A 20,686-nucleotide genomic window follows, 5' to 3' on the forward strand; every position below is an offset into this window, starting at 1 on the left:
ACGCTCAGATAAAAAGCTTTTGGGTTCAGAGTTATATCTTGTGTTTTTGTTTGTTTCTTCACAAGAGCAACAAAGTTCATGGAAATAAAACTTCCAGGGAAATGTGGAATGGGACCTTGGAGTCACGTTTAAAGGATTCCCTAGAATGGCTGACTGCAAGTGGGGTGGGGTGGGAGCTCCTAAAATCCACCAGCTCTTTACAAACCAAATCCATTTGCCCAGGCGTTTGAGCCAGGATACTTTAAAATTGAACTTCAAACTCGGGCTGTTACAATTAAGAACACAGAGGGCAGGGAGGGAAAAAAAAAAATGTAAGGTTTGTCTCTTAAAACTCCACAACGGGTTTTACAGTAAGCACAGGAATTAAATTATGGTAAAACGGAGCTATTTTTACTAAAACAGGGTAGACCAATTTATCAAAAATGCCATTCGGCTGTGTTCATTACAGTCAGGAATCTAATTTACACAATAGACACTTTGGAGTAATCCATTTTAGTCAATAACTACTCAGACTCCTTTAAGTTTCCAGCCTTATCAGAAACGCATATTTTACATAGTCTTCTTCCTAGTTAAGCGAGAAATTGGAGGAAATTTCATAACGACCACGAGTCTGCCTTATCGTTCTTACGTGGACAGGGGCTGAAGCAAGGACTCAACAATTAAAGTTGTCAGTCTCCACTTGTGTGTGTGTGTGTGTGTGCGTGTGCGTGTGCGTGTGCGTGTGCGTGCCTGCGTGTGTTTTAATCCAATCCCTCCGAAAGTACTTTAAGTCAATATCAGCAGCAAAGTTGACCCAAGTTTACACCTCGCCGCTGGGAGCAGTAGCCCTTCCCGGAGGACACTTGGGGGACCCTCCAAGAGACACGAGCCGCCTTGGGGGCCCTTCCAGACCGTGCACACACACACACACACACACACACAATCTCCGCCCTGGGCGCACAGAGTGCTTCTGGCCCGCGCGCCACCGCTCACCTTCAACTTGGCTCCGGCTACACACAACATCCACCTGGCAGAGTCCCGGGGCTGTCCAGGCGCCGCCAGCGCGGGGCTGGCACGTGCGGGACAAACCCCGTGGGCGCGCCGCTCCTCTGGCTTGGGGGTGACAGGCAGGCTCGCGTCTCCTGGGAACGGCAGCGGCTCCGGAGGGGTAGCCAGTGAACAATCCCCGCACGGCTCCTGGGGCTCGGCACCCGCATCGCCATCCGGCACACCACAGTCCGGAGGGGGCCCAGGGGCTTCGCTTTGCAGAACATGGCCCGAGAAGGCATCAAGGAATGGTCCCACCACGCGCTCCATGGCGCCCGCGTACCCCCGAGGAGAGGGCAGGACCCCTGAAGACAGAGGGTCCGGGTGCAGCGGGCGATGGGTCGCTGGTGCCGGGAGGAAGCCCTCCCCCGCCTCCCACACACTTGCCCGGTAGCCGGTAGCCGGCGTTCCGGGACTCAGCGCGGGGCCTGCGCTCCAGCAAAGTTACAACCGCGCTCCTCGCGCCCGCACCGGTGCCGGCCAAGCTGTCCCGGGCTCCGCGACCTCCGCTGCACAGCGTGCCGGCAGTCCCTCACTACCCGACTCCAAGTTTCCCCCAAAGCGCCCCCCGCGGAGGTCCCCGATCGCGGAGGGGCAGCCGCTCACGCAGACACACAAAAGATCCGGGAGGACGCGGGATCCGCACGGGTACACCACCCCCCCCACCCCGGACGTAAACAAACCCCCGGGGTCCCAGGCGTGAGGCGCAAGTCGCGCCGGGCGCGGACAAGCCGGGTGCGCGGCACGGCCAATGACAGCCGCCCAGCCGCGGCAGGGGCCCGGGCCGGCCGGGGCAAGGGAGCGCGGGCGCCCGGCCGCCCTGCCCGCCTGCCCGCCTGCCCGCCTGCCCGCCTGGCCGGAGCCGGGCCGCGCCGCCGCCGCCGCCGCCGGTGGCCGCTCTGACCCTCCCCCGAGCCGGCGGCACCACAGCGCCACCAGCCCCGGCTCCGTCGCGCCGGCGGCAGCGGCGGCGACGGGCTCCTCCTGGAGAGGCAGGCGCTTCACCCCCCACAGCAACTCCCCACAAACTTTCCCCGGGAATACCGCGGGGGCGCGGGACGCGCGGGACGCGGGCGGGCGGGCGGGAGGGCGCGCCACCACGGCCGCCGGCCGGGCCGCAGCCCCCTCCCGGCGCCCGCCACCGCCACCGCTACCGCCGCCGCCGCCCGCGCCCCGCTCGCGCGCGCGCGCGCCCCGCAGGCCGCCGGGGCCGCCCCCCTCCCCGGTCCCGCGGCGGCGGCGGCGGCGACAGGGCCGGGGGGCTGGGGGTGGGGGGCGGGCGGCCGGGGTTGGGGGGCAGACACCGGGGGCAGCGGTGGCGGCGGCGGCGGCTCCCGGCGCCATCTTGGGCTGATCGATGAATTGAACAAAGAGGATCAATTTCTGATCAAGCGAGTTATCAATGGGGGCCGGGGAGCGAGAAGGGACTTGTCCCCGACTCGGCCCCGCTCTCCCCGGCACCCCCCTCCTCCCCGCCGCCGAGGCCCCCCGGCGGCCGGGCAAGCCCGGGGACCCCGGGGGAGGCCGCGACCGCCCGCAGCCCCCACCCCCGGGCGAGAGGCCGAGCGAGGAGAAGCCTGACCTGCAGCTGCTGTAAATCAAAGCGCTTCCAATATTGAAACATCGATCCCACATTGGCCGCCATCTTGAGACATATTGAGACGGAGTGAGAGGCTGATAGAGAGGGGGCTGGAGTTCAGGAGCCGCCAGGAGGCAGCAGGCGGGCGGCGCCAAAACCCGGCCTGGAGCCGGCCGCCGCCGCCGCCACGGAGGACGCGGACTGCCTCCTCACGGCGCCGCCGCAGCCCCGGCGAGCCCGGGCCCGAGCCTGGAGCCGGAGTCGGAGCCCCAGGGCGCGGCGGAAGCGGCGTTCGCCAGCCGGGCCCCCCTGCCGCCCCCTCGACGGCCCGGCGACCCCTGTGCCCTCGGGGGAGGCCCCCCAGCCCTGGCCGCGGCGGCGGCGGCAGCAGCGGCAGTTCGAGCCCGGCCCCGAGGGGGCGCTGGCGGGATGCTGGGCCCCCGGTCCCACCGTCTCACCTGAGGCGCGCTCCGGCCCGGGGTGTCCCCAGACCGGGGGCGGTGGGCGCGGCGCCCCTTGCCGCACTGCGCGCCGAGCCGCCGCCAGCTGGACCCATCCTGCCTGCCGCTCCGGCCTTAACGGCGTCCGCGCCTGTCTGAGGCGAGTCGGTCGGCCGCCGGCGGCGTCCCGCTCAGGCCACGGGGACCGTGGGTTTCGGTGCCAGGCTGTGGCGTTGGCGCAGCAGACGGGGAACCTGTGTCTGTGGTGGCAGCACACGTTAGTGGCCCCCTCAACGCGCCCGGGAGGCGGTGTCGCTGGGGGTCCCTCGTGGGGAGCCGCTCCACTTCCAGCCGCGACAGGAAAAGTCTCGGCGCCCAGTTGCGTGTGGCCCCCCGCACCGCCGCCATTCAGTAGTCCCCAGAAACTTCTTGGGGAGCTCAGACACCCCGGATTTCACTCCTATGTGCGCACAAACTTGAGGGGACGGGGAAGAGTGAGTGGGCTCGCTCCTTAGGAAAGGAGAAAGCGTGGTCCAAGTTTACAGAAACGCTGAACATTAGAAGCTAAAGAAAAAATTTCCTTTTGATTTCCTTTTTCCCCAGAAAAAAGCCTGACACACAAAAAGCCACGTTCGCTGAGCGTTGTCTTTAATTGATTACACACACGTGTAATTCTCCCGCACTTCATTTCACGTGTAATTAGTTAAAACAAATCCCCAAATTCCTTAATCTTGAAAATTGCATGTAAATAAACTGTGTGCGATAGAAAAATAAAACATGGACGTGGGAAAAGAGTTTAGCCTGATTGGAGGCGGGGTGCGGGCACTGAGTATGTTTGGGGAAAGCACACGTCCCCAAAGTCTCGCCTGGCGCGACCGGACGGGGTATGGGGGGGCCCCTGAGGTCTGGGGGGCGGGGTCACCGCGTCCCCCCAATCCTCCCACCTGGTCTTCAGCCGGGAATCTAGGTCAGAGCAGGAACTAGGTGGGTCGGAACGCAGGGACTTTGGGGGGACGCATCCGCAGCCGGGGAGCCCCCAGACCCAGCGACGCTGGCCAAGAGGGACCCCGGCTGGCCTCAGGGGGTTGCGCGCAGTCGGCCGACCGGTGCGCTGCAGCTCTGAGCGCACCGCGTCGCCCGGTAGAGGGCAGCGGCGCCCCGGGACTCAGGTCTTCGGGTTCCCTGGCGCACGTGCCCAGCAGCGCGCCCCGGGGCTCTGCCGGTGGCTGGCCACGCCCTGTCCCGGAGCCAAGCTCTTCTGGCTACAAGTGGCCGTGCCACCTCAGCCTGGCCAAATGCCGCTTGTCATCCTTCTTGCCCCGCGTCCCACGCTGGGGGACAGTTCCCCCCCCCCGCCCCCGCTGGCATCTGAACCGTGGCAGGATTGCCCCCAAAAGGAAGTTATACAAAATGTGCAGGAGCTTTTAAAAAAAAAAAATCTCTCCCGTGGGGAAGGATCAGGGAAATGGTTTGGATTTGGTGCAGATGTTTTCAATCTAATTATCGTGTCGATCCCCTGGGTTTGAACAAAAAAAAAAGTGAAATATATATGACCTGTGTAATACTCCAGCGGTACATCTGGCTGGAATTCAGGGGTTTGAATCCGTGGCAATATTTCAGAAGTACATTTGATGAGTAGTAACTATTCTTGTTACGTTTCTGGTTGCATTTATGTTATTTACATGCTAACCTAAGGTTAAGCTCTATTTAAATAAAATATACATGACTCCCACTGAAGCTTTGGGTTCTAAAAAATGTCTGCCTGCTGTCAGCAGTGGTAGTGGGTATAAGGATAGTTTTTACCTGTACCGCAAACCATGTTAGAGCTACCCAAAATGGCCGATCAAAACGTAGCTCAGTGAAGTCACCCACCAAAGATTTACAAATAGACAAACATTCATGTTCTTCCTCTTGAGCAGAGGTAGACCTAGAACAAGCTTGAATGAACACATTCTGTCTGTTCTATTTCGTAAGACTGCAAAGTCCATCACTGTCTCTCACCTTCCCCCTGCAGAGGAAGCTCATGGGGCCCTACTGGATAGGCAAAGCAAGTGCAACTATCAGCTTTGGGCTGCATAAAATGTGGAGAAGGTGGCAAGGCTTTAGGCTGGGGATCTCCTGAGTACCTACCATGCAGACACCAGCCAGGACCTCCCACAACATTAATGAGAAAGAGATGGGTTGGTGAGATAACTGGCCCTGCACCAAGAAACACTTGACTATCTTGAATTGATACCACTTACAGGGAAGCCCAAGAAAAACAATCCAGAGGTGTGTGGTCACTTTTTGACTTTCAACTTCTCCCTTTTAGGGAAAGAAAGCTCACAATTCCCACATCTATGACTCATCTGCCACTGTTAACTTTTGAAATCTCAAGCCTCCCCGCACCCCAAGTCATCATCGGGATGCAGGCGCCCACTAACCTGGTGTTTGCCTTTTTCATCTTTAAATGAGACACAGCTTAGCATCACATAAATAATGCAGGAGCCTGAACTTCCCATCTTCTTTTCTGACCCATTTTGTGTAAAAGAAAAGAAAACGAAATGGGTTGCCACAGTAGGAAAGTGATCAATTTAATTAATGTAACTTACAGAAAATGACATTTTGGAGAACTAACCTTTCTCTCATGCTCCTAGGATGGTGGCTTCACCTCTCACTTGACATCTACATATTACACATCTACTAAACCTGACATTCACTAAAGCCACTAAAGGAAAAACTCCCCAGACTCTCATCATGTGTATTGCTTATTACTCAATTGATCTTCATGTGTTGCCCCAATAAATGTAACGTACTGTCATTAAAGATTCAACTTTCTCACATAAAGAATTTCTCCCAAATTGGAAACTGCCTTACACTGTAGGGCTTTATTTTAAAATAAATAAACAAAGGCATACCCTGTGTCCTTCATAAAAGAGTCTTTATGTTCTTGGATCTTATTTAAAATGGACTCCAAAAAAAAAAAAATCAGTTTTACCTAGAAACTTTATCCCCAGGAAAAGTTAGGGACTAATCCAGAGTTTTTATCCAACTGCAAGGAAAGTTTTTTTTTAAAAAAAGGCAATCTTGTATCCCATGTGCTACACTTCAAGGGAAATGTCAGTGGAAACACCCAGGGGGTGAAAGTTCTCATTTTGCTCCATGTCATGAGGCTTAGAGGACATAATTTATTTCCACACCCAAATGCAGGTGTAGTTTATTTCAATGTAACCCTTTCTGAATACATGTTACATCTTAATTTAGTCCTAGTTTCAAATAGTTTCCAACCAGAAATATTTCAGACAACCCAAAAAACAATACCTAATGCTAAAGCTTTACATCATCATCCATTCACGCGCACACGAAGAAGACACGGGCTATTTGGACTCAGGGGGAGAAAAAATCCTGCTGACACCTTTAAATGAAACTCAGCTTACTAAGTCATAGGGGAAATTTCAATTTTGCAACCACAGAAGTTCCAAATTATATCCAGGTACTCACTCAGGGAGCCTGAACTGAAATTTCGGAATAGTTCAGGCCAGCCAGACCACAATTTTGAGCCATTTTAAATTTGAAAAAGATCTCTTCCTTAAATCACAAGATTACGAATAACAGAGGGAAATAATTATTCTTCCTTTTGTCTTTGCTACTGGGGGAGTACCTACAGAACCGTTTGGCATGGACTACTGAAGGGAAGATTCTAGATTTTTTTTTTTTTTGAGCTCAAGGAAACCAAATGACTCTTAATTGTTTTGTTTTTTGAATAATGCTTTATGTTAATTATTTCTAAGTACACTATTCACTGTACTATGTAAATACCCACGGAATAAAAGTACACATTTTGCTACATGTAATTACACGCATACTACATAATTCATCTCTACACGCCAAATGGATGTGTAGTTATATAATTGTACCAAGAACCTGCCAAACTTGTAAGAGGCAACTCTAATGATTTCTAAATAGCAGCCTCTGCTAGTCATCACCCTCCCAGTCTGCTCTGGTGACAGCCTGGATCAATCTCCAGGACTCTTTCTGGAATCTTCAAAAAAAAAAAAAAAAAGATTTTTTCTTTTTTCATTCCGGGCCCACCATTTAACTTGGCCTGCCACTTCTGAGCAGCGGAGTTCAGGACGCAGGCTGGCGGTATCTTTCTACACCTCCCTTGATTGCCTTCTATTCTCCTCTGCTTGTCTTCCAACAAGAACACTCACACCTTGAGCTTGCACGCAGAGGCGCCTTTGAAAACACAGCCAGCATTTAGGGGTTCTTCTCTGGACTTTGGGACTTTCAAACCAGGGCTCCAATCTCTCTCTTCTTTTCCCTTCTTTCTCTTTGTCTCTCTGCCTCTCTCTCTCTACTTTTCTTTTCTCTCCCAAACTCACATTCTAATAGAAATATCCTTGATAGTTAAGCTTCATGAAAATACTGCATCTCACTGCTCGCTTTACATCTCCTCCCAGACATGAGACGCCCACATAAAATGTCCTATTATATATTTCCCCGTTCAGTATTAAAATAAATGCATGCTATGTGACTATGTGACGCCCGCTGAAGTCACTGCTGAATCACTAGAAATGAATCGTGGGCAGACTCAGTAGCTTGAAAGGACTTGAAATAATTGTAAGGTACTCTATAAATATTATTATCATCCTGCTGAATGTAAAGTTCAAGTTCTACACTAAGGCCTGATATTAATTCCTCCTCTTTCCTCCTCAGAGATGAGAGCCCTGGACTTTCTAGTGATATTGAACTTTCATTATTAATATCACTCTTAAAAGGCCCACTTGCCCTGCAGTACTTCCAGGGGACAACAAGGGCCCCAGTGCCAGGACTTGCAATGTTGTTGGAGTTTTTTTGTTTGTTTGTTTTAATTTTTAGATGCATTCACAACACCAAGTGAAGGATGGTTGCGTGTCCTCATAAGCTCTTTGATGTTGCAACCCTGAAGTCAGTTAGAACCGAATGAAGATTTGTTTTCACAAAATATAATTAGATTTTTCTTTTGTCGAGAGCGTTGTCAGATTGTATGTATATATTTTTGCCCCGGGGAAGAATGGTCCACTGGAAAAATCTAAGATTTCGAGTAGCGAGCAAAAAACTTTCCTCATTTCCTCCAGTAGCATGTGCGTTAAATATCTGATCTCGTGTCAGTTTTCGAGAGCCTGGCTTGTAATGCCTTCAGATGCTGAAGCAGCTGCCTTCAACCGGGCAGGCTCTCGGAGCATGGCCACGCTCGCTGTCTGTGGGAGATGGAAGGACCCAGAAAAGTGGACCTCTAATTTAGAAACTGATTCTTATTCAAATATTCCCATGCGAACACACACACACATACAATCTGAGACGCATAGACTTACAGAGAAAAAAAGAAGAGACAAGTGTTTCCATCACAGAGGTGTGGGTGATCACAAACCAAAATGAAAGCAAAACTGAACAACCTAAATGTGCAACAGCGTAAGAACCTTTAAACAAATGGTGAACTGCTATGCCGACCTTAAATACTCCACTGAGTGAGATGCGTAGTGAGTGACATGCAGAAATGCTTATGGTAAGAAGAAAGCAGGGGATGGAATGAGGCTAAGCATGAAATATCCTGGATGTAGCCTATTCTGTTACATCCAGAATGCTGAAAGAAAAACACACCGATATTCTAACAGTATGTGTTTCTGGGCAATACATTTCTGGGTGACTTCCTATAGCATTTCTGGATGGTGCATGTTTTTTACATGAACATATGCAGTCTTTCTAATGTATAAAAATAGCACACATTATCTAGAACTAGCAGAACCTGATGTGTCATTTCTTTAAACAGTAATTTAACTGAGAAGGGGTGACATGACAGTGATTATGGTAGACAATTGGAAACAAGGAAAATCATGTCCTCATTTCGCCACTGAGTCACTGTTCCACCTTGCCTCAGGTTTCCTGCCTGTAAAATGGGAATAATTAATAGTTTCTTGTAAAATGCTTTTGAGCTGTCCAACCCGAGATCCTACAAAGGTGCAAAGTGTTGTTCTATTAGTGCTAATTGAAGCGAGGATGAAACACAAAGACCCTGGCGAGAAACCGAAATGTTTATGGTCAAGTGGGGGAAGGCTTGAGAGGACACAGGGCCGGAAGGCTGTGCGCAAGAACCCTGTGTTCTCTCACGAGCTCTACTGGGGACAGATAAGATGTCACCAAGAATGTGGGAAAATTCACTGTCTAGCTGGTGAACAAGGCTCTGTGTCTGATTCCATGAAGAAACCCAGGCAACCACAAGGTCACCGCCCTGAGGAGCTAACAATTCAGGAACAGGGAAAAAAATCATAGCCATGTTAGTTCAGGAGGGACACGAAGGAGATGCTGGCATGCATCATGCTAAGATTTTTTTTTTTCCTTTTTGGAGAAAAGTTTTCAGAAATGCTGGGGTCTGTCCCAGAAAGGACAGAAGCTCGGAGTGTGAAAAATGCAGAGAGTAATTGAAGTCACGGCACCATGCAGCACAAACTGAAGCCTCCCAGAAGGGGAAACTGAGTCAGCAATTCAGCTGGGAAGCCTAGGAGGTGGGACACAGGCTGGCATCTTGAAGAGGGGAGGATAGGCAAGCACAGGGTGTCCCTGTGCTACAAGCTCCTATGGTTCCCAGAGGTGACACAGGGGCCCGCTGGCAGCTCAATGTGTCTAGAAAAGACCCTGGCCTTGTCAGCTGGGCCAGCATTTAAGGAGCAGAGGTCAGCAGAGGGTATTTGCTGGTGAGGCAGCTGTATAACCATGCAAGCAGGTTCTGCCAAAGAACAGGGCAGGTGCTGTGTGTGGCAGAGCGGATTAAGCCGCCGCTTGGGAACCCTCCCATGTTGGAGTGCCCGGTTCAAGTCCCAGCTATTCCAGTTCCCATTAATGAACATCCTGGGAGGCTGCAGGAATGGCTCAGGTGGTTGAGTTTCTACCGCCCATGTGGGACACCCAGTTGGAATTCCCAGTTCCTGGCTCAGCCTGGCCTAGCCTTAGCTGGTGTGGAGAGTGAGTCAACAGATAAAAGACTCTTCCCCTTTCCCACTCCCCATGCTGCCCTGTCTCTTGACTAAAGTCAAGTAAAATTCTGGCAAAAGACCTCTTCTTGTGTCTTACCTAACCTCTGTGAAAATCGGCTTCCAAGGCAGAAATGAGACTGCTCGGAGTGCTATCTGCATACAGCAAGGACCTGATAACTGCTTTTGTTTGATCTCATCCAACTGCACGGGCTGGTGAGATGACACACTCTGCATCCCCACTGGCATGTTAGCACCATTATACAGACAAGCAGACTGAGGCCCAGGCCACACCAAGCTGTCCTTGATTTCCTCAGGCAAGTTCACAGAGACCCACTCCATCTTTCAGACTCCTTCCAACAAGGGGATCTCAGCACCTCACCCACATGCCTTTCTGGAGAAGGGAAAAAAAAATGTGGGCCATTTTTGGTTTCCTCCTATTAGCGTGAATCAGGTACACATCTCCATCGGGGGGCTACAGCAAAAGTCCAGGGAACAAGAGGATCCTCCCTTCTCCCCCCACCACCGTGGTGGAAACCCCCCCCTTCCCATCTTGCTGCAGGTCATTGCGAGTTGTGAGACGACTTGGCTTCCCCAACAGGTATTCTCCAAGCCGCGCGCCATCGGCATCCTGCGGCGGTCTTTGTTTTTTTGGCAACATAACTGCTCATTAACAGAACGAAATGTGTCTTCGGGAGGTCTGACCTTGCCAAAGACCATACTAACATTCCGCTTCCAGACTTGTTCCTCCTCCCCCTGCCTGAGGAACTTTTCCTTTTAGAAGGCAGAGCTGAGACCACAACCCCTTATCATGGAGAACAACTTGACACCTTCTCCCCATGCCGTGGGAAATGAAATTCGTGTGAAACTGCAACTGGTCCCAGGGTTGCTGGATGTGTGAGTGGGTGTGTGCATGTATGTGTGTGTGCCTGTGCAGGTGTGTTTGTACAGCAGCAGGTTGAAGGCAAGGTGGCTGGGAAGGATCTGAAGCCCCATAAGGTCCCATAGTCCCTGCTCTGCAAAGACCTCCTTGGAAATATGTGCCGGGTTGTCTGATGTGCGTAAAAGGAAAGCATATGTGGTGAATGCCAAGGGCACACAGCAGGTCTAGTGCTGTACCTGGCAGGATTAACCCTTTGGAAGCTCCGAGTTTGAGGCACCCTGTTCCCTTCCCCACTCAGCCTTGCACCTCTGCTGGAGTTGGTTCCCTTTCTGGAAACTTCTGTGTTCAGATCTCTTCCAAATAAAATGTTGATGGGAGCTCTGGACAGGTTGGGGTGGGTGTGGGTGGGGGAAGGGCCTATGGCTGGAGCCATGCGGGCCAGGTACTCTTGCCACTGACCTCCTGGGGTTGCAAAAGGCCACACAAGAGGTCGCAAGCCTGAAAGAGTCACCTTAGTGTGTACAACCACCTGCCAACAGTTATTATCTGGTGAACTTGACAGAACTTTTATCTGGAATCCTCCCAGCAGGCTCGCAAGGTGCAATAGTGCAAAGAAACACTATTCCCATTCTACATCTAAGAAGACTGAGGCTCAGAGAGCTGAAGACACAACTTCAAGGTGATTGGCACACTTGCAAACCCAGCTCTGAGCTTTCTCTGCACCTCAGGCGCACCCATACAGCTGCTCTGTCACACGCAGGCCTCCACCTGGCCAGAATGTATCTGGGGTGTCCTTTTTCCCCCTGAGGAAGTGCCTGCCCACAGAGTCCCTCCGTCTTACCTGGCAGCACCCTGCTGGCCAGCAGTCCTGGGTAGTGGCTGGGCTTTCGTCTCCAGACATGTCTCTGTGGCAGTGGAGGCTCCAGACACCCTGGTCCAGGGCATCTATGAGAGAGATTGATAACTTGACCTTGGTCTTGAGTGAGACATTGATCGCAAAGGAGAAACAACCACAGAGAGAATCAGAAGTTCCCCTCCCCACCCCCCCTTAAGTGCAGGAAGCCGGGATTCCTGGCTGGAGAGGGTGTGTTTTTTTGAAAGTCTTCATTGGGAATCTACTTGCTGATTGCCCGCCCTTTCTGGAGTTGGGTAGAATGCTGTGTCTGGGGGAAGGATCTGATTAACGATCCCCAGGCTGGGAGGGTGGGGTCATGGATTCGCTCCTGGGTGTTCAAGGCCAGCAGTTCAGGAAGGCAATTGCAAGCAATTCCTGGTCGCTTTCTTAGTCTCTCTCCTTCCTCGACTGAATACCGACCCGTGAGTGGGAGGCGGGATTAGTTCACACAAGCTCCGTGGATCCTATACCCGTTTTGTTACCGACCAAGTCTGATCAGGTGGTGGGGTTTGGTTTATGTTTTCCTTCGGAACTGGTCTGCAGTTTCCCATCAAGCTGCTGGCTTTCCACTCCCAACTTTTTCGAATCCAGTTTCCCTTCCCACAAAGAGCTCACTCAGAGGGGGGTGGGGAGAAGAAGTAAAAACAAGAAAGGAAGACCCCTACGCCCCCCGCCCCCCACACCCCCGCCGTGGCGCGCCGTAGCCTGATCTATTTAAGACCTGTTCTGTCCCAAAACAAATCCTGCCCCACTTTCTCCCTGGCCGCCCCTGCCCCTCCCGACCGCGGAGACTCAAGAATCTCTCAGCTTCTCCCCTTGCCACTCCCAGCGGAATTTGTGCTTCAGTACTTCAAAGCGAGGACTGCTTTGCACCTCTTGTTCCAAACAATAGACCCAATTTCCTGTCGCCGCTGCACTGAGTAAACGGCCTCCCTCCCTCCTTTCCTCCTGGGCTCCCTAGCAATCCAGTAGCTGTTGCCGTGACTCCTCAGGTGAATCGCCACGCCAAGTCTTCTCGCACCCCAAGGTTCAGAGGGGACAGCGCCTCGGGGCAGAGCGGGTTACGGGTACCAATGGTGACGCCCCACAGACAGGCCTGCGTGCCAAGCTTAGGCACCACGTGCAGTTTTGAGCTGGTTTCCGAGTTTCTGAGTCACTGGGTCTGCACCAAAGCTACCAGAACCATAGTGAACTCAGTGAGGAGGCTGAGGTGCCCATTCCTGGAGCTGGGCTGCTGGTATCCAAACCCTGTGGCTCCAAGATAGTCTTTTTCTGGGCTCAGCACAGGAACCTAGGGGCTAAATCCTTGCCTTTCATACACTGGCATCCCATAATGGGTCCCTGTTCATATCCCAGCTACTCCACTTCCCTTTCAGCTTCTTGCTTATAGCCTGGGAAAACAGTCCCTACACCCACATGGGAGACCAGGAAGAAGCTCCCGGCTCTTGGTTTGATCAACTCAGTTCCAACCATTGAGGCCGCTTGGGGAGTGAACCAGCGGATGGAAGCTCTTTCTGTCTCTCCTCTCTGTAAATCTGACTTTGCAATAAAAATAAATATTTTTCTTAAAAAAAAAGATAGTTTTTTTCTGTGTCCTCCATGACTTAAACTCCATGCTGGCACTCCCTTTTTCAAAAATTAATTTTCTTGGAAAGGCAGAGGTAGAGGGCAGAGACAAACAGGGAGGTCTTCTATCTAAATGACCACACCTGTCAAAGCCAGGAGCTTCTTCTGGGTCTCCCACATAGGTGCAGGGGTCCAAGAACTTAAACCATCCTCCACTGCTTTTCCAGGCCACAAACAGGTTGCTGGATCAGAAGTGGGACAGCCACAATACAAACTACAAACTGACACCTGTGTGGGATGCCAGTTTCACAAACAGTAGTTTAACCCACTGCGCCCTGCTGCTGGCCCCAACACACCAAATTTTTTGTTTGTGTTTGTTTTTGTCTGACCTTTGCTAGGTAGCATTCAGAAAATCAACTCCCAGAAAACCTCAGTCTGGGTGTGGTTGTCACTGTTGCTTTTCTTTCTTCTCCTTACTCAATGGGAAGAGGGGATGTCCAGTCTTGGATGTTTATATATTGATTTTTTTTCCGTTTTTTTTTCTTTATTTTTGACAATCTTTACATAGTTAATTAGGGCAAAAGGTTCAAGGGCTATAGGAAAGTGGGTAAGAATATTATTCCCACATTGGGTTTTTTTTCCTGTATATGGGGCAAAAGGGGAAGATAAAGGGAGAAGCCCCATCCAGTCTCTCATCCATCCCAGGTCCCTGATGTGGGGCTGCTCCGAGGGTTATATGTTGAGTTTGAAAGGCAGTGTTGCAGAGAGGGAGAGACTGTGTAAGTCTCAGAGAGTGCTTCTACCCCCTGGTCACTCCACAGATGACCACAACAGCATGTGCTGGACCAGGCTGAAACAGGAGCTTCATCCGAGTCTCCCAGTTGGTGTAGGGGCCCAAGTACTTGGGCCATCTTCCACTGTTTTGTTCCAGGCCATTAGCCGGGATTTAGACTGGAAGTGGAGCAGGTGGGACTTGAATGGGTGCTTATATGGGATGCTGATGTTGCAGGCGGTGACCTTGCACACTATGCCACAATGCCAGTCCCAACATATCACTGGCTTCTTGCATGGACATCACATGCTTAATACACCTGACAGATTTATGTCCTACCATGGGGGAACCCCTTTGGGAAGAGAGTTATCTCTTTAACTTTTCTTGTTCCTGGAATATTATTATTATTTTTTTTTTTTGCTCGAGTTTAGGATGATGAAAAGGCCTGAGGTGCACGCGTGCTAAAATTGGAACGACACAGAGAAGATTATTAGCCTGGTCCCTGAGCAAGGATCACAGGCAGGTTCTTCATGAAGTATTCCATATTTGTAATCTATTCTCTTTGTATTAATACCGCATTAACATGAGAATTGATGAGAACTGCGTGGTAGCAATTAGCATGCATTTGGCATGACCCTGAGGATCGAATGTGTTAATAAATTCCTTAAAAAAAAAAAAAAGGCTTGAGAGCAGAGAGCCACCAGTGTCGCAGTGGTAGGCAGAGCAACTATTCTGGTGTGCCACCATCATGGCAGGTTCGAGGTGTTCTGCAGTTGCCAAAACCAAAGAACCAGGAACTTCCACGGCCTTTAGGGAATAACAATGCCCCAGAGTGGCTCATTATTCGGAACAAGCCTACCATACCAATGCAAGATGATGATGATGATAAGGAGAGCGAGAGTGTGCACGGGAATACTTTGCCTTGGATTCTTAAACTTTCTCGTACATCTGTAACCATCAGGTGCTCAGGCGTGTCTCTACCTCAAGCAACCATGTATAAATAAAGACCTTCAGAGAGGGACTGAAAGGTCTGGACTGACTGCCTGAAATGGACACAGCCAAAGCCTTGTTGATATGCTGAAGGCCCACGTGGAGCCTGCTTCCTCCCTGCAGCCAGGGAGCCAGTCTGGGAGGGGAGGAGGCCTTCTCTGGACACACTTGACTTTTTTTGGTCTGGCTAGGTCAAGGTCTGGTTTGTTTCTCAGAAGCTCTATCGGGAGCATCTCTGTGCCCTTATCACCTCGTGGATGAGTTCACATCGCTGGAGGCGCCACCTGTCACCCCCTCCCAGCCCACAGTAGGCTCAAACAGCCTTCAGAGTCCTGGTTCCCCACCCCCCTACCCCATGCCATGACCTTGGTAATGGGCTCGCCTTTCCCAGGCTCTATCACCTGCTAACCCTGGTGGTCCAGTGAATCACCAGGGTTTCTCCTCCTAGTCCAAAGACTCTGATCCCAATAAAAACACCCTCCCACCCACCTGCAATCCCAAGCAGCAACTGGATCCTGTTTGGTGTCCCGGGGCCAAGATTGCGAGAAACCAAGCGCGGAGTTAAAAAGCAACCACAACAGGCGGCACCAACTTCACAGGCGTGTTTTAAACACAGACAGACGTTTCCCTGGCACATCCCGTGTGGCTGGCTGTGAGATCAGATCTCCACCCACTGATCTATTTTCGGTTTTGTTTTCTTTATTGATGTCTATGGAGCTGATAGGCAGACATACAAATCTTCCATCCTCTGGTGCAACTCCCCCAAATGCCTGCAGTGGCTGGAACAGGGCCATGGTGAAAGCCAGAAGCCAGCAGCCGGGACCCCCGGCTGGGTCTCCCACATAGGTGGCAGGGATCCCAGTACTTGAACCATTGCCTTTTGCCTCCCAGGGTGTGCATGAAGGTGGACCTCATGAAGACAAAGTAGACTTTAAGCTGAGTGGGGACTGGAGTTGAGCCACTGTGCAATGCAGTCTGTGTGTCCCAACTGGGCTTAACACCCTATGCCACCACCCCATGGCACAACATCTACCACTAGACCATCACACCCAAAGTGTGACCCGGGTGAGACTCGCTTCATTGCTGATGCTAGTTTACCATCGCTAAGGATGCCAGCAAAGTCAAATCATAAGACCCTGAAATTTTGTACCAACAAAGTAAATCTGGACTTACCAGCAAGCCATTGTTACAAGCTGCCTTAGCAGCAAGAGTTAATGGGAAGAGTCTGTCTGAAGTGGAAAAGGAGACTCAGATTACTTCCGAGCTATGTGGCCTCTTCAAACCTCTCTTTTCCAATCTGTAAAATGGGGGGAAACAAACCCTGCCTTGTGGACTTGTCATGAGGAGTAATTAAGATAACACACGTCCAGTGTCTGCTAGGCACCTGGCACACATGAGGACTGGTTTTTCTTCCTTCAAAGATGGCTATAAATCTTGATGAATGATGTTTTCTCTGAAAATTTACCTAAGCCTGGGGCAGGTGTGTGGTATCCTGCCTGTTTGGTCCCCAGTACTTCCCACATCCCATATCAGAATCACTAAATGTGAGTCCTCGAGTTGGAAGCAGCCAGTGACAGCCCAAGTCAGTTCTCAGCTTCTCGCCACCCACCCGGAGACTCCGGCAGAAGTTCCTGGCTCCCAGCTTTCAGCCTGGCCCAATATGGACTATTGCTGGCATTCAGGGAGGGAAGTGGAACAGCAGACACCTCTGTCTTTCTGCTTCTCAAAACAAATAAATACAATTTGCTTGAGCTTGACCAGATAGAGTAAGGGGAAAAGAAACACAAAGCTGTGTGCAATGATGGCGTCTCTATTTTGCTCAGTGCACCCGAGCTGAGATGTAAATAATTTACAGTGTTCAAAATGAGTTAACAGCAGGCCTTTGAAGGACAGCAGAGACTTCAGTCTAAAATGAGGAATCGTCTTCATAATCAGGGGCTGCGGAGTGGAAGGGAAATTTAGAATTGAGGCAAGCATCTTTTACAAGGTTATTAATCCAGTTGGATGGGACTTTTAATAATTAAATGGTATTACTGCAATCTAAGTGATATTTTATGAAGCTTAAATGAAATGTACATTTAGGAACTTAATTTGAAACATTGCCTACTTTGTTATTCTATTTTTCATAATTGCCTATGTTTAGAAACGATGTTTTGTTGTTGTTGCATTCCATTTTGTTTACTGCGATGTTATTTCTTCTGGGGCTAAGGGGCCTGACTGAGATGAAAGCTCTCCTAAGTTAGCTTAGCGTCAAAAGTTTCTGACTAATCGCTAATGAAATAGCCACTGCGGGTGAGGGAGGGGCCTTCATGGCAGCGACGCACAACTTCAGTTCATAAATCGTGTGTGTGTTTGACAGCCTTGAGAATGCTCTTTGTCATTTTGCAGATCGATACAAAATACAGCTAAACACCAGACTGAGCTGCTCAGCCCGAGACAAAACAGAAGATTGAAAGCTCCCGTATCACCAGCTGTCAATCGCTGAAGATCATATTGCTTAATGCAATCATTTTTCCCCTCCATCCAAACATTACTCAGCCATCGTGATCTCTTGCGAAGACCCAGATGCACACACATTATGTCTGTGTGTTCGCAGCCCACAGGGCTGGCCACCTGGCAGCTCTGAGCTGGATGGATCAATAGAGACAGGATGGAGCGCCGCCAGCCCCCAGCGCCACCCCCGCCCTCCACCCACTTAGTAAGAAAATTGTGATGGGACCAGAGTAGGGCACAGGAGTTGAGGTGCTCTTCGGGACTCCCATACATCTCACGTCAAACTGTCGGAGTTCGAGTACTGGCTGTGCTCCTGTTCCCATGAATCCTGGCAGGCAGCAGGTGAGCAGGGCTCAAGGGCGTGGATTGCAGCCACCCACATGGGAGAACCCCATGGAGTTCCAGGTTTCTGGCTTCCTCTTGGTCCAGGCCTGGTTGTGGTGCAGATTTAAGGGAATGGATCACTGGATGGAACTCTCTCTCTCTCTCTCTCTCTCTCCACATTTCAAAATAAACAAATAGAGGAATAGGTTAAACTCTTCAAAAAGAGGAGTGAACGCATTTGGTTCCTTGGTTCAGTAGCTGCCACTTGCAACACCAGCATTCCAGAGTAAAGTGCCTGGTTGGAGTTCTGGCTTCAACTTCTGACCCAACTTGTTGCTAACACGCATCTTGGGAAGCAGCAGGCGATGACCCGAATGCCAGGGCCCCTATCACCCACAAAGCGTGACCTGAATGGAGTTCCTGGCTCCTGGCTTTGCTCAGGCTTAGTCCTGGTTATTGGGGCATTTTGGGGAATTAACCAGCAGAGGGAAGACCTCTGTTTCTTTGCTTTCAAATAAATAACTAGTTTTTGGGAAAAGATTTACTTATTTTTATTGGATGAGCAGAGTTGCAAAGAGGGAAGGAGAGAGAGAGACTTTCGAATGACTACAATAACCAGAGCTGAGCCCATCTGAAACCAGGAGCTTCTTCTGGGTCTTCCATGTGGGTGCAGGGTTCCAAGGACTTAGGTCATCCTATGCTGCTTTTGCAGATATATTAAGAGGAAACTGAATCAGAAGTGGAGCAGCCAGGACTGGAACCGGTGCCCGTATGGAATGCTAGAGCCAAAAGTAGAGGCTTAGCCTACTATGTCACCATGTGGTCCCCCAAATAAATATTTCAAAATAAAGAAAGTGACTGTATACTCTCATTACATAAACTGCACAGGTTACCTGTTCTTTGCCTTCTGTGCTAGGACTTCCTTCATCACCACCTGCACTGCTACGCAACATTTCCTCTGGAGAGAGGACCTGGTGGCCCCGGCCCCTTGAGTCTGAGAGGGGAGTCTCCTGGAGACATACATCTTGGGTTATTTCCCTTGGGGCCCCCTCCTCCACCTTTGGCTAAGTTCACGGCTATTCTCATCAACCTCCCTCTTCTCCCCCACACGTCTCAGTCCACTCAACACCCTTTAACTCAAGGGCACTTCAAGAAGTAGGGCAGGCATTGGCACAGGGCCTAGGATACCACTTGGAACACTTGCACCTCAACTTGTGGTACCTGGGAGCAGGCCCTGACTCTGCCTCGAACCCAGCTGCTTGGGGGGGGGCCAGCAGGAGATGACCCCGATGCTTGGGTTTCTACCACCCACCTAGGCAGCCTTGGTGGAATCCCTGGCTCCTGGTTTCCCCTGGCCCTGCCCTGACTGTTGCAGGGAAATGTGAACCAGCAGATGGAAGATCTGTCTGTGTGGCCGTCTGTCTGACTTTCAAATCAGTGAGATGGGATTGTGAAATTTATGTGCCTTTAAAAAATATATATAAGACAACTTCGCCACAAAGTTTTTGCAGACTCCTTCTGTATGAGATCTTTAAAAACAGTTTTTTGAAGAATGATTTCTTTGAATGACAGAATGACAGAGAGAAGGAGAGACACAGAAAGAGCTGTTCCACTTTTCAGTTCACTCCCCCAGTGGCCACGTCGGCCAGGACTGAGCCAGTGGCAGCTAGGCGCCTGGAGTTCCACCATGTCTCCTTATGGGTGACAGGAGCCCAGATCACTGGGCCATTTCCCACTGCTTTCCCGGATACCTTTTCACAAGGAGTCAGAGTGGAAGAGACTAGAATTGGTACCCTGATATGGGATGCTGGCTTTCCAAACAGCAGCTTCACTGGCTGCGTCCCAAAGCCTTCCTCTCAAAAATCCTTATTGAAATGATGTATTTTGTTTAAAAGGCAATATGACAACAACAGAAACCACACACGTACACACACATTCCTCTTCCATCCACTGATTCATTCCCCAAATCTCTTCAAGGGCCAGGCCAAAGCCAGGAGCCCCATCCCAGTCTCCCACGTGGCTAGTAGAGGCCCAAGTGCTTGAGCTATCACCTGTGTTCTCCCAGGCACATAAGCAGGAAGCTGGATGGGAAGCAGAGGTGGCATTCTGTCCTAGTCCGTTCCAGGCACATGAGTATATATATATATATATATATATAGTTTGTTTGTTTGTTTAACCACAAAATCCACTGGCTTTTTCATTCCCTTCCATGAATTTTTTTTTGTTTTTGAAGTAGCTTGCTCTTCCATGCCCCTGGGTGGACTCATGGGGTGTGTAAGGGAGAGTCTGGGGAGGGCAGGCTGGGACTTTGGCTTTCCCATTCTCTCTCTGCTTCACCTGTGGAGTTTGGGCAAGGGGGGCACTGGACCTTCTTGCCACTCTGTCTGACCCCAGGTTCCCCTCTGCCAAGGCCAGCTCCAAGAGCATCCTTCCCTCTCTGCCCTTTCAGGCCTATGGATGGTTATGACTTATTGCTGCTGCTGCTGCTACTGCTAACCCCAGGGGGCCCCCAACCCCTAGCCAGGCCCCCTTAATCCCGCTCCTGTCTAGTCACCCTCTGGGCGTCACTTTGAATCATCTCTGTCTGATTCCACTTCCTGCTAGTCCCCTGACTGATATGGCAGGAATTTCAAAAACATATATTTAACTTGTTCATAAGTGAGTGAAAATGAATAAAGAAAACATGTTTGCAGCTCAGCAGAGTGGAATTCAGTTAGGAGTCGGTTCGT

General features: G+C 50.9%; 1 protein-coding gene and 1 pseudogene across 11 annotated transcripts in view; one reads left to right on the forward strand and one right to left on the reverse strand.

Moving 5' to 3' along the window:
* The window catches only part of CUX1 (cut like homeobox 1), a 290,730-nt gene extending 287,909 nt beyond the window's left edge, over window positions 1-2,821 (reverse strand). For 3 of the 11 annotated variants that reach the window (XM_040972859.1, XM_040972860.1, XM_040972857.1), the window contains exon 1: window positions 2,609-2,764. In XM_040972859.1, the coding sequence (XP_040828793.1) occupies window positions 2,609-2,671 (63 nt within the window). In that variant the 5' untranslated portion in view covers window positions 2,672-2,764. Of the gene's footprint in view, window positions 1-972; window positions 1,746-2,608 lie in introns of those variants that run through there. The other 8 variants (XM_040972858.1, XM_040972856.1, XM_040972855.1 and 5 more) reach the window with 6 other exon arrangements.
* Window positions 2,822-14,600: 11,779 nt separating this feature from the next.
* LOC121152097 lies at window positions 14,601-14,700 on the forward strand (annotated as a pseudogene).
* Window positions 14,701-20,686: the final 5,986 nt, after the last annotated feature.

Source organism: Ochotona curzoniae, unplaced genomic scaffold, assembly GCF_017591425.1.
Source record: "Ochotona curzoniae isolate NIBS_2020 unplaced genomic scaffold, NIBS_Ocur_1.0 contig_2321, whole genome shotgun sequence".
Taxonomy (NCBI): domain Eukaryota; kingdom Metazoa; phylum Chordata; class Mammalia; order Lagomorpha; family Ochotonidae; genus Ochotona; species Ochotona curzoniae.